The 13,460-nt window shown below is 47.7% G+C and overlaps 1 protein-coding gene across 3 annotated transcripts in view; it reads right to left on the bottom strand.

The window, feature by feature from the left end:
* LOC129858687 (transcription factor COE1-A-like) overlaps positions 1-13,460 on the bottom strand; it is a 115,791-nt gene that overhangs the window by 59,483 nt on the left and 42,848 nt on the right. For all 3 annotated transcript variants that reach the window (XM_055928010.1, XM_055928011.1, XM_055928009.1), the window contains exons 7-8: positions 4,224-4,305; positions 3,918-4,059 (exon numbers count right to left, since the gene is read on the bottom strand). In XM_055928010.1, coding sequence (XP_055783985.1) covers positions 3,918-4,059; positions 4,224-4,305 — 224 coding nt within the window. The remainder of the gene's footprint in view (positions 1-3,917; positions 4,060-4,223; positions 4,306-13,460) is intronic.

Below are 13,460 nucleotides of genomic sequence, written 5' to 3'. Positions count from 1 at the left end.
ATTCCTCGTCTCTCTCCTGTCTCTCTCTCTCCGCTCTTTCTTCACCCTCCTCTCTCCCCCCTCCTTCATCTGCCTCTCACCCTCTTCATCTCACCTCTTCTTCATCCTGCAAGACTTTTCATAGACACTGAAAGTGTGTGTGTGTGTGTGTGTGTGTGTGTGTGTGTGTGTGTGTGTGTGTGTGTGTGTGTGTGTGTGTGTGTGTGTGTGTGTGTGTATGTCAACCATATGGTGAAACATGAATCCATGTGATAGGGTTCATATTTGGGGTCCTCCTCTCTGCCATCTGTTCGTTGCTCCTTGTGAAAACAGATTTTTTATTTATTTTTGCAAATTTAAACTAAATAAAAACATAAATACCTGATTTACATAAGTACTCAGACCCTTTGCTATGATACTTTAATTGAGTTCAGGTGCGTCCTGTTTCCATTGATCATCGTTTCTACAACTACATTGGAGTCCACCTGTGGTAAATGAAATTGATCTGACATGATTTGCAAAGGCACACACCTGTCTGTATAAGGTCCCAAGAGAGCAAAAAACAAGCCATAAGGTCGAAGAAATTGTCCTTAGATCTCCGAGACAGGATTGTGTCGAGGCACAGATCTGGGGAAGGGAATGGGAGAAACTCCCCAAATACAGGTGTGCCAAGCTTGTAGCGTCATACCCAAGAAGAAACGAGGCTGTAATCGCTGCCAAAGGTGCTTGAAGGAAGTACAGAGTAAAGAGTCTGAATAATTATGTAAATGTCATATTTCTGTTTTATTTTGTTTATTTTTTTGCTAAAATGTAAAAAAAAAAAAAAATTTTTCTTTGTCATTATGGAGTATTGTGTGTAGATTGATGAGGGGAAAAAAACTATTTAATCCATTTTAGAATAAGGCTGCAACCTAAAATAAAATGGAAAAAGTCAAGGAGTCTAAATACTTTCTGAGGACACAGTATGTATATGTGTGTTAACCTGGGGAAATCTTTGGGCGGAGAGAGAGAGAGAGAGAGCGAGAGAGATAGAGGCTAGAGGATAAACCTAACCATGTCTCATAGGAAATAAGCTCAGCGTTGTCTTTAAGCTTCCTGGGGCCTCATAAGCACCACAGTCCTGCTTTGACACATGGTCCTCATAAGACACTATGGCAGTTCTAACAAGAGCCAGCCACTGGGGGAATACAGGATTCACTGCTGCTCTCATCATCTCATCCTCTCTCTGTTCTCTCACTGACAGTTAAGAATCTCAGAGGGAAAAAAGAGAGGGAGGAGAGGGGGTGAGAAGAGGGGAAAAGGAAGTGAGAAGGGAGAGAGATAAAAGATAGAAAAGGGAGAGAGAGAATTGGGGATGAGAAGAGAGAGAAATAAAGTGTGGAAAGAGGGAGAGGGGAGGTAGTAATAGAGTTGAGGAGGAAGAAAAAAGATAGAGAGAGAGACATATAGAAAAGAGTGAGAGGTGGGGGAGAGAGAGACATATAGAAAAGAGTGAGAGGGGGGAGAGAGACATATAGAAAAGAGTGAGAGGGGGGAGAGAGACATATAGAAAAGAGTGAGAGGGGGAGAGAGAGACATATAGAAAAGAGTGAGAGGGGGGGAGAGAGAGACATATCGAAAAGAGTGAGAGGGGGGGAGAGAGACATATAGAAAAGAGTGAGAGGTGGGGAGAGAGACATATAGAAAAGAGTGAGAGGGGGGGAGAGAGAGGCATATAGAAAAGAGTGAGAGGGGGGAGAGACATATAGAAAAGAGTGAGAGTGGGGGGAGAGAGAGACATATAGAAAAGAGTGAGAGGGGGGGAGAGAGAGACACATAGAAAAGAGTGAGAGGGGGGAGAGAGAGACATATAGAAAAGAGTGAGAGGGGGGAGAGAGAGACATATAGAAAAGAGTGAGAGGGGGGGAGATAGAGACATATAGAAAAGAGTGAGAGGGGGGGAGAGAGAGACATATAGAAAAGAGTGAGAGGGGGGGAGAGACATATAGAAAAGAGTGAGAGGGGGGGAGAGACATATAGAAAAGAGTGAGAGGGGGGGGAGAGAGAGACATATAGAAAAGAGTGAGAGGGGGGAGAGAGAGACATATAGAAAAGAGTGAGAGGGGGGAGAGAGAGACATATAGAAAAGAGTGAGAGGGGGGAGAGAGAGACATATAGAAAAGAGTGAGAGGGGGAGGAGAGAGAGACATATAGAAAAGAGTGAGAGGGGGGAGAGAGAGACACATAGAAAAGAGTGAGAGGGGGGAGAGAGAGACATATAGAAAAGAGTGAGAGGGGGGGAGAGAGAGACATATAGAAAAGAGTGAGAGGGGGGGAGAGAGAGACATATAGAAAAGAGTGAGAGGGGGGGAGAGAGAGACATATAGAAAAGAGTGAGAGGGGGAGAGAGAGACATATAGAAAAGAGTGAGAGGGGGGGAGAGAGAGACATATAGAAAAGAGTGAGAGGGGGGGAGAGAGAGACATATAGAAAAGAGTGAGAGGGGGGGAGAGAGACATATAGAAAAGAGTGAGAGGGGGGGGGGGGAGACATATAGAAAAGAGTGAGGGGGGGAGAGAGAGACATATAGAAAAGAGTGAGAGCGGGGAGAGAGAGACATATAGAAAAGAGTGAGAGGGGGGAGAGAGAGACATATAGAAAAGACTGAGAGTGGGGGGAGAGAGAGACATATAGAAAAGAGTGAGAGGGGGGGAGAGAGAGACATATAGAAAAGAGTGAGAGGGGGGGAGAGAGACATATAGAAAAGAGTGAGAGGGGGGAGAGAGAGACATATAGAAAAGAGTGAGAGGGGGGGAGAGAGAGACATATAGAAAAGAGTGAGAGGGGGGAGAGAGAGACATATAGAAAAGAGTGAGAGGGGGGAGAGAGAGACACATAGAAAAGAGTGAGAGGGGGGAGAGAGAGACATATAGAAAAGAGTGAGAGGGGGGGAGAGAGAGACATATAGAAAAGAGTGAGAGGGGGGGAGAGAGAGACATATAGAAAAGAGTGAGAGGGGGAGAGAGAGACATATAGAAAAGAGTGAGAGGGGGGGAGAGAGAGACATATAGAAAAGAGTGAGAGGGGGGGAGAGAGAGACATATAGAAAAGAGTGAGAGGGGGGAGAGAGAGACATATAGAAAAGAGTGAGAGGGGGGGAGAGAGAGACATATAGAAAAGAGTGAGAGGGGGGAGAGAGAGACATATAGAAAAGAGTGAGAGGGGGGGAGAGAGAGACATGTAGAAAAGAGTGAGAGGGGGGAGAGAGAGACATATAGAAAAGAGTGAGAGGGGAAGAGAGAGACATAGAAAAGAGTGAGAGGGGGGAGAGAGAGACATATAGAAAAGAGTGAGAGCTGGGAGAGAGAGACATAGAAAAGAGTGAGAGGGGGGAGAGAGAGACATATAGAAAAGAGTGAGAGGGGGGAGAGAGAGACATATAGAAAAGAGTGAGAGGGGGGGAGAGAGAGACATGTAGAAAAGAGTGAGAGGGGGGAGAGAGAGAGACATATAGAAAAGAGTGAGAGGGGGGAGAGAGAGACATATAGAAAAGAGTGAGAGGGGGGGGAGAGAGAGACATGTAGAAAAGAGTGAGAGGGGGGAGAGAGAGACATATAGAAAAGAGTGAGAGGGGAAGAGAGAGACATAGAAAAGAGTGAGAGGGGGGAGAGAGAGACATATAGAAAAGAGTGAGAGGGGGGAGAGAGAGACATATAGAAAAGAGTGAGAGGGGGGAGAGAGAGACATATAGAAAAGAGTGAGAGGGGGGGGAGAGAGAGACATGTAGAAAAGAGTGAGAGGGGGGAGAGAGAGACATATAGAAAAGAGTGAGAGGGGAAGAGAGAGACATAGAAAAGAGTGAGAGGGGGGAGAGAGAGACATAGAAAAGAGTGAGAGGGGGGAGAGAGAGACATATAGAAAAGAGTGAGAGAGGAGGGAAGAGAGACAGAAGTGTTTACCATGCTCCAGGTACGAGGGTGTTCCTTCTGAGAGGTCTAGTCTCCTGGCCCGGCGGCCGTGTTTAGAGTTGTTGTGGACAAAGATGTTGTCAGACACAGAGAGGACATGACCGTCCACACTCACCGTGGTAGACACAACCACCTGGGACAGACAGGGACAGGAAACACAGGAGACATAGAGGAAAAGGGGACAGGGGGACAGACAAGGACACGTGAGACAGGACCTGAGAGCTTCCATCAAGTAGCATTACCGTTGTGTCTAAAGAAATTATGTAAAATTAGGTTTTACGGTTCTCTCTCTCCCACCTGAAAGCGTCTCATGTCTCGTGGGTTCCCTGCGTTCTTCAGACAGTTCTGGTTGCACTTCAGGAAGAACTTGAGGAAGAACCTGGAGAGAGAGGAGACAAGAAAACAGTCTAACACTCATGCATCATTGCTTTTGGTTCCTGACTGAATAGAGCTGCATTTAATCAGATGGCAATGAGAGCAGCAGCGCTCTGTCTGTGTGTGTGTGTCTGTGTGTGTGTGTGGGGGTAGGCAGGTAGCCTAGAGGTTAAGAGCATTGGGCCAGTAACTGAAAGGTCCCCGAGCTTGGTGAAAAACCTGTCGATGTGCCCTTGAGCAAGGCACTTAACCCTAATCGCTCCTGTAAGTCACTCTGGATAAGAGCGTCTGCTAAATTACAAAAAATGTAAATGTACCACACAGGGTGATGTGATGCCTGATTGCAAACCTCTCGCCTACAACTGCTGCCGATGGCTAGCCCTTGTGGTAAACCTGGAAGCAGATCTGCATGTACACCTTCCCTTGCCAGTACACAGCCTCTTCTTCACCAAGACTCCTGCCAGGTCTCCTTGTGGTAACACACGTTAACTGGACCTTCCTGCGGCTTCAGGCTAACTCAGAAGGGGATCTTGGAGCTGCAGTGGTCCCCAATGTGCAGGCCCAGATTATGTGGACACGCCCTGGCATCGGCCAACCACTGTCCCACTGCTTCGTGGGTAAGTCTGGGAAGACAAAGGCTAGGGGAGCTCACCATGAGACAAAAGCAACGTGCTGGTGACGTGTGACAGGTGGTCCTCTGACAGACTGGAGCTCCTGCAGCCTCCTGCAGCTGTGGGGAGGTGCTGGTCCTCTGACAGACTGGAGCTCCTGCAGCCTCCTGCAGCTGTGTGGAGGTGCTGGTCCTCTGGCAGACTGGAGCTCCTGCAGCTGTGGGGAAGTGCTGGTCCTCTGACAGACAGGAGCTCCTGCAGCCTCCTGCAGCTGTGTGGAGGTGCTGGTTCTCTGACAGACTGGAGCTCCTGCAGCCTCCTGCAGCTGTGTGGAGGTGCTGGTCCTCTGACAGACTGGAGCTCCTGCAGCCTCCTGCAGCTGTGGGGAGGTGCTGGTCCTCTGGCAGACTGGAGCTCCTGCAGCTGTGGGGAAGTGCTGGTCCTCTGACAGACAGGAGCTCCTGCAGCCTCCTGCAGCTGTGGGTAGGTGCTGGTCCTCTGACAGACTGGAGCTCCTGCAGCCTCCTGCAGCTGTGTTGAGGTGCTGGTTCTCTGACAGACTGGAGCTCCTGCAGCCTCCTGCAGCTGTGGGGAGGTGCTGGTCGTTTTGGATTTTATTCTTGCCACCAGAGCCCATATTTCAACAGCAGAGAAGTGATGACAAGCACATCCCCCACATCACTTGAAATTATTTCATCACACAGGTGTCCATTAATGCTCTTCAGCGAGTTCCACCTAGATTTCCTGCACCATTAAAGTCTCCTGGCGACATGGTGCTTGGTAACGGGGGCAAGATTGAATAATCAGGAAGCTCCTAGCCAGGCCCCTGTAGGGTGGCGGTACAGGGCTATTGGTCATCAGCAGCTGGGATTTGAGTGGCAGCTGCTCCAGACCCCTGTACGTCTGAGAAGACCATTTTAGGAACCACACTGCTCAACCCAGCTGGGGAAAGGCCTAGAAAAGGTGTCAAATATTGCCCACTCTAACTATCCTAGATAGTGCTACCGCACCTATCAGGACATTCCGTTTCAGCGGTTGAAAACGAATTAAGAAGAAATATGTCCCCTTACGACTATTAACATGGGACTTAATGACTCGCTTGGACTCGAGCCATGACGCCGACAGGCCCGAAACGAAGGACTGCACTTATCGTAGCAGACCTGAAGCAATATACCATCGTCATCTCTGTTCTCAGTGAGACCAGATTCCTGGGTGAATCTCTCTCCTCGCTAAGGGTGGAAAGAGAGGGCTACACCCCAGAAGGGCGATATCTGCATGGTGTGGACGTTGCCTTGAGGAACTGCCTCCTGCCATATCTCACAGAAACACCAACTGGCATAAGCAAAATGCTAATGGAGTAATAGGATTACACAGCGTTGGTCATGCCAATGCAAATGGTTTGAGATTGATACGCCTCTGTGCTGAACATGAAGTCAACATCACCATCACCATGTTCCAAATGAAAAACAAATACAAAACTTCCTGGGTGCACCTTCGATCAAAGCATTGGCATCTCATAGATTACATGATTGTCAGGCGGATGAGCTTAACCAAGCTCAGAACGAAGGTTTCCCCAGCCATCCTTAACCAAGCTCAGAATGAAGGTTCACCCAGTCATCCTTAACCAAGCTTACAATGAATGTTTCCCCAGCCATCCTTAACCAAGCTTACAATGAAGGTTTCCCAGCCATCCTTAACCAAGCTTACAATGAAGGTTTCCCAGCCATCCTTAACCAAGCTATCCCAGCCATCCTTAACCAAGCCATCCTTCACCAAGCCCAGAATGAAGGTTCACCCAGCCATCCTTCACCAAGCTCAGAATGAAGGTTCACCCAGCCATCCTTAACCAAGCTCAGAATGAAGGTTCACTCAGCCATCCTTAACCAAGCTCAGAATGAAGGTTCACCCAGCCATCCTTAACCAAGCTCAGAATGAAGGTTCACCCAGCCATTCTTAACCAAGCTCAGAATGAAGGTTCACTCAGCCATCCTTAACCAAGCTCAGAATGAAGGTTCACCCAGCCATCCTTAACCAAGCTCAGAATGAAGGTTCACCAAGCCATCCTTAACCAAGCTCAGAATGAAGGTTCACTCAGCCATCCTTAACCAAGCCCAGAATGAAGGTTCACCCAGCCATCCTTCACCAAGCTCAGAATGAAGGTTCACCCAGCCATCCTTAACCAAGCTCAGAATGAAGGTTCACTCAGCCATCCTTAACCAAGCTCAGAATGAAGGTTTCCCCAGCCATCCTTAACCAAGCTCAGAATAAAGGTTCACTGAGCCATCCTTAACCAAGCTCAGAATAAAGGTTCACTGAGCCATCCTTAACCAAGCTCAGAATAAAGGTTCACTGAGCCATCCTTAACCAAGCTCAGAATGAAGGTTTCCCCAGCCATCCTTAACCAAGCTCAGAATGAAGGCTCACTCAGCCATCCTTAACCAAGCTCAGAATGAAGGTTTCCCCAGCCATCCTTAACCAAGCTCAGAATGAAGGTTCACTCAGCCATCCTTAACCAAGCTCAGAATGAAGGTTCACTCAGCCATCCTTAACCAAGCTCAGAATGAAGGTTTCCCCAGCCATCCTTAACCAAGCTCAGAATAAAGGTTCACTGAGCCATCCACCTCAAGAAGTAAAAAAAAAAAAGCCTTTGCTCGACTTCAGGAAACAGAGACACTAAACAACTTATGTCGCTCTCTAGCAGAAAAACTTGAGAACGTTTAGACTGTCCTGAAGGTCCAATTGACAACAAATAGTCCTCCCCAAACACATCCCTCTCTGAGTCAGCAGCCCACTCCACTTTCCAAATGCACATGAACTGAAACACAAAAATACTAGGTGTAAACCATTTTTCCCTTTTGGTTTCATGAAATCAAAACATGTATCTCTCTCTTGTAATTACCAAGAGAAACACAAATGACAGTGGAAATTAACTTCTGCAAAATGGCTGCCAGGTCTCTAGGAGCCTGGCGGTGAAAAAAAGACGTGCACAACCACGTGCACGAGCACACACTCCCTGAGCCCGGCGGCTGAAAAGAGGTGTAGATAATTACAAACACAGACAGCATATCTGCGAACATTTTATGATCACAAACTTTCATGAAATCGTGATGGGGATTATTTGTCACTTTAGTACAATTATCATCCTCCCACCCAGTTAAAAAAATAAACCAATCAAAAGCAACAAAGCAATAATAACGCAACATTTTAGTAATCCCTGTCACAACCAAAATATTATTCCAACTACAACTACTTCAGGTAACAAGAAAACTTCACCCCATCTTAGATTGAATTTCCAACAGTATGGAAGCCTCAAAGGGTCAATCCTCCGATCCACTGATCATGTATGAACTGTGAGTTTGATCGTCTGGTGGCAAAATCTAAACGCTCTTTCTCGTTCTCTTCTCTGTCTCTTTGTCTTAATCATGCTTTCTAACCTTCTTTTCTCTCTCCTCTATATTCCTCCTGTCTCTCTCCTCTATTCTCCTCCTGTCTCTCTCCTCTATTTTCCTCCTGTCTCTCTCTATTCTCCTCCTGTCTCTCTCCTCTATTCTCCTTCTGTCTCTCTCCTCTATTCTCCTCCTGTCTCTCTCCTCTATTCTCCTCCTGTCTCTCCTCTATTCTCCTCCTGTCTCTCTCCTCTATTCTCCTCCTGTCTCTCTCCTCTAATCTCCTCCTGTCTCTCTCCTCTATTCTCCTCCTGTCTCTCTCCTCTATTCTCCTACTGTCTCTCTCCTCTATTCTCCTTCTGTCTCTCTCCTCTATTCTCCTCCTGTCTCTCTCCTCTATTCTCCTCCTGTCTCTCTCCTCTATTCTCCTCCTGTCTCTCTCCTCTATTCTCCTCCTGTCTCTCTCCTCTATTCTCCTCCTGTCTCTCTCCTCTATTCTCCTCCGGTCTCTCTCCTCTATTCTCCTCCTGTCTCTCTCCTCTATTCTCTTCCTGTCTCTCTCCTCTATTTTCCTCCTGTCTCTATTCTCCTCCTGTCTCTCTCCTCTATTCTCCCCCTGTCTCTCTCCTCTATTCTCCCCCTGTCTCTCTCCTCTATTCTCCTCCTGTCTCTCTCCTCTATTCTCCTCCTGTCTCTCTCCTCTAATCTCCTCCTGTCTCTCTCCTCTATTCTCCTCCTGTCTCTCTCCTCTATTCTCCTTCTGTCTCTCTCCTCTATTCTCCTTCTGTCTCTCTCCTCTATTCTCCTCCTGTCTCTCTCCTCTATTCTCCTCCTGTCTCTCTCCTCTATTCTCCTCCTGTCTCTCTCCTCTATTCTCCTCCTGTCTCTCTCCTCTATTCTCCTCCTGTCTCTCTCCTCTATTCTCCTCCGGTCTCTCTCCTCTATTCTCCTCCTGTCTCTCTCCTCTATTCTCTTCCTGTCTCTCTCCTCTATTTTCCTCCTGTCTCTATTCTCCTCCTGTCTCTCTCCTCTATTCTCCCCCTGTCTCTCTCCTCTATTCTCCCCCTGTCTCTCTCCTCTATTCTCCTACTGTCTCTCTCCTCTAATCTCCTACTGTCTCTCTCCTCTAATCTCCTACTGTCTCTCTCCTCTATTCTCCTACTGTCTCTCTCCTCTAATCTCCTACTGTCTCTCTCCTCTATTCTCCTCCTGTCTCTCTCCTCTATTCTCCTACTGTCTCTCTCCTCTATTCTCCTTCTGTCTCTCTCCTCTATTCTCCTCCTGTCTCTCTCCTCTATTCTCCTCCTGTCTCTCTCCTCTATTCTCCTCCTGTCTCTCTCCTCTATTCTCCTCCTGTCTCTCTCCTCTATTCTCCTCCTGTCTCTCTCCTCTATTCTCCTCCGGTCTCTCTCCTCTATTCTCCTCCTGTCTCTCTCCTCTATTCTCTTCCTGTCTCTCTCCTCTATTTTCCTCCTGTCTCTATTCTCCTCCTGTCTCTCTCCTCTATTCTCCCCCTGTCTCTCTCCTCTATTCTCCCCCTGTCTCTCTCCTCTATTCTCCTCCTGTCTCTCTCCTCTATTCTCCTCCTGTCTCTCTCCTCTATATTCCTCCTGTCTCTCTCCTCTATTTTCACCCTGTCTCTCTCTATTCTCCTCCGGTCTCTCTCCTCTATTCTCCTCCTGTCTCTCTCCTCTATTCTCCTCCTGTCTCTCTCCTCTATTCTCCTCCGGTCTCTCTCCTCTATTCTCCTCCTGTCTCTCTCCTCTATTCTCCTCCTGTCTCTCTCCTCTATTCTCCTCCTGTCTCTCTCCTCTATTCTCCCCCCGTCTCTCTCCTCTATTCTCCTCCTGTCTCTCTCCTCTATTCTCCTCCTGTCTCTCTCCTCTATTCTCCTCCTGTCTCTCTCCTCTATTCTCCTCCTGTCTCTCTCCTCTATTCTCCTCCTGTCTCTCTCCTCTAATCTCCTCCGGTCTCTCTCCTCTATTCTCCTCCTGTCTCTCTCCTCTATTCTCCTCCTGTCTCTCTCCTCTATTCTCCTTCTGTCTCTCTCCTCTAATCTCCTCCGGTCTCTCTCCTCTATTCTCCTCCTGTCTCTCTCCTCTATTCTCCTCCTGTCTCTCTCCTCTATTCTCCTTCTGTCTCTCTCCTCTATTCTCCTCCTGTCTCTCTCCTCTATTCTCCTCCCGTCTCTCTCCTCTATTCTCCTCCTGTCTCTCTCCTCTAATCTCCTTCTGTCTCTCTCCTCTATTCTCCTCCTGTCTCTCTCCTCTATTCTCCTCCTGTCTCTCTCCTCTATTCTCCCCCTGTCTCTCTCCTCTATTCTCCTCCTGTCTCTCTCCTCTATTCTCCTCCTGTCTCTCTCCTCTATTCTCCTCCTGTCTCTCTCCTCTATTCTCCTCCTGTCTCTCTCCTCTATTCTCCTCCTGTCTCTCTCCTCTATTCTCCTCCTGTCTCTCTCCTCTATTCTCCTCCGGTCTCTCGCCTCTATTCTCCTCCTGTCTCTCTCCTCTATTCTCTTCCTGTCTCTCTCCTCTATTCTCCTACTGTCTCTCTCCTCTATTCTCCTCCTGTCTCTCTCCTCTATTCTCCTCCTGTCTCTCTCCTCTATTCTCCCCCTGTCTCTCTCCTCTATTCTCATACTGTCTCTCTCCTCTATTCTCCTCCTGTCTCTCTCCTCTATTCTCCTCCTGTCTCTCTCCTCTATTCTCATACTGTCTCTCTCCTCTATTCTCCTTCTGTCTCTCTCCTCTATTCTCCTCCTGTCTCTCTCCTCTATTCTCATACTGTCTCTCTCCTCTATTCTCCTCCTGTCTCTCTCCTCTATTCTCCTCCTGTCTCTCTCCTCTATTCTCCTACTGTCTCTCTCCTGCGTACTTTTTCTTTCTCTCTCTTCTGTTTGGTGTTTCTGTTGACAGGTGGTGTAAATGGCTATAGGTGAGACTATAGCTCAGCCCTCCTGACATCCCCCTCATCAGTTACACTATGTATGTATCTTTCTGTCTCTCTCTCTCTCTCTTTCTTTCTCTTTCTCCCTTTATCTCTCCTACTGCCCCTTCTCTGTCCTCCTCCTATCCTTCTCTCTAAGCTGTGTGCCATGTCATACTTCACTACAATAGCCTAGCATCGGTCTCCTAATCTAATTCATCAGATATGCATCCCAAATGGCACCCAATTTCCTACAATTTGCAATACTTTTGACCGGAGACCTATGGGCCCTGGTCAAAAGTAGTGTACTAAGTAGGGGATATGATACCTTTTTGGACACAAGCTAGGTGTTTCTCACTTTGCTTTACTCTGGGGTTAATAAAGAGATACAAAACCACTTCCCCCTGTCTGATACTGGACTGATGGAGCTGAGGGCTTGGAGTGTAGAGCGGATCTCTCTCTCTCTCTCTCTCTCTCTCTCTCTCTCTCTCTCTCTCTCTCTCTCTCTCCCTCTCTCGCCCCCTCTCTCTCTCTCTCTCTCTCTCTCTTTCTCCCTCTCTCTCTCTCTCTCTCTCTCTCACCCCTCTCTCTCTCTCTTTCTCCCTCTCTCGCCCCCTCTCTCTCTCTCTCTCTCTCTCTCTCTCTCTCTCTTTCTCCCTCTCTCGCCCCCTCACTCTCTCTCTCTCTCTCTCGCCCCGTTCCCCTCTCTCTTTTCCTTTCTCTCTCTCTCTCTCTCCATCTATCTCTCTCCATCTCTCCCTCTCTCCAGGTATCGGCCATGCATCACTGACACTTCATCTAGGAGACTTGTTTCCGTGGTGACCCCTCAACCTGCCATACGCGCACACACACACACACACACACACACACACACACACACACACACACACACACACACACACACACACACACACACACACACACACACACACACACACACACACACACACACACACACACACACACACACACACACACATTTGTGTAAGCCACTTGTCCCATCAGGCGGACGCTGTTAGAGGAGTCTGTAATGTTGCTCCCATCATGTCTATCTAAACTGGCATGATTTATTCAACCACATCATCTCACTACACTGAAACATTCATCATCTGTCCTTGAGTGTGTGTGTGTGTTTGTGTCTCTGTGTCTGTGTGTGGCAAGTCTAGTGGTTTTGCCTCATTGTTAAATATTCTCTGCTCTCCTACCTGCCCAGGGAGAGCCCTGCCTGGGGAAAAGGAGTCCCTGTCTCCCCCTGGGCTGGAGGTTCCAAAGACACATTCAGTTTCTTACATTTCATTAATTTTCATCTTTCTGGAAGCTCTTAAATGTCCTGAGCAATTTTACTGTAGTGGGATCGCTTAAGAGGACAGTCTGTGAACTCACTTAATTACTTTACTCAGTTAAAGGAAGGTCAATGAACTGCTGCAATGAAGCAGGGAAAAGGCTGGGCTCCATGCAAGGAATTTGTGTTACAATGACACCTCAGATCTCTATCTCCAGCAAGCTACAAGTCTAATACGCTTTTACGTCAATAATATGTGTGTTGGGTTAGTAGTGTCGTGTCAGTAGCAGTAGCGTTGTGTCAGTTGTGTTGTGTCAGTAGTGTTGTGCCAGTAGCAGTAGTGTTGTGCCAGTAGCAGTAGTGTTGTGCCAGTAGCAATAGTGTTGTGTCAGTAGCAGTAGTGTTGTGTCAGTAGTGTTGTGCCAGTAGCAGTAGTGTTGTGCCAGTAGCAGTAGTGTTGTGACAGTAGTGTTGTGTCAGTAGTGTTGTGTCAGTAGCAGTAGTGTTGTGACAGTAGTGTTGTGTCAGTAGCAGTAGTGTTGTGCCAGTAGTGTTGTGCCAGTAGCAGTAGTGTTGTGTCAGTAGCAGTAGTGTTGTGCCAGTAGTGTTGTGCCAGTAGCAGTAGTGTTGTGCCAGTAGCAGTAGTGTTGTGCCAGTAGTGTTGTGCCAGTAGCAGTAGTGTTGTGACAGTAGTGTTGTGTCAGTAGCAGTAGTGTTGTGCCAGTAGCAGTAGTGTTGTGCCAGTAGTGTTGTGCCAGTAGCAGTAGTGTTGTGTCAGTAGCAGTAGTGTTGTGACAGTAGTGTTGTGTCAGTAGCAGTAGTGTTGTGTCACTAGTGTTGTGCCAGTAGCAGTAGTGTTGTGTCAGTAGCAGTAGTGTTGTGTCAGTAGCAGTAGTGTTGTGACAGTAGTGTTGTGCCAGGAGCAGTAGTGTTGTGCCAGTAGTGTTGTGCCAGG

The sequence above is a fragment of the Salvelinus fontinalis genome, chromosome 6 (assembly GCF_029448725.1).
Source record: "Salvelinus fontinalis isolate EN_2023a chromosome 6, ASM2944872v1, whole genome shotgun sequence".
Taxonomy (NCBI): domain Eukaryota; kingdom Metazoa; phylum Chordata; class Actinopteri; order Salmoniformes; family Salmonidae; genus Salvelinus; species Salvelinus fontinalis.
Note: the sequence above shows the minus strand (reverse complement) of the source record. Positions and strands in the feature narration are given on the sequence as shown.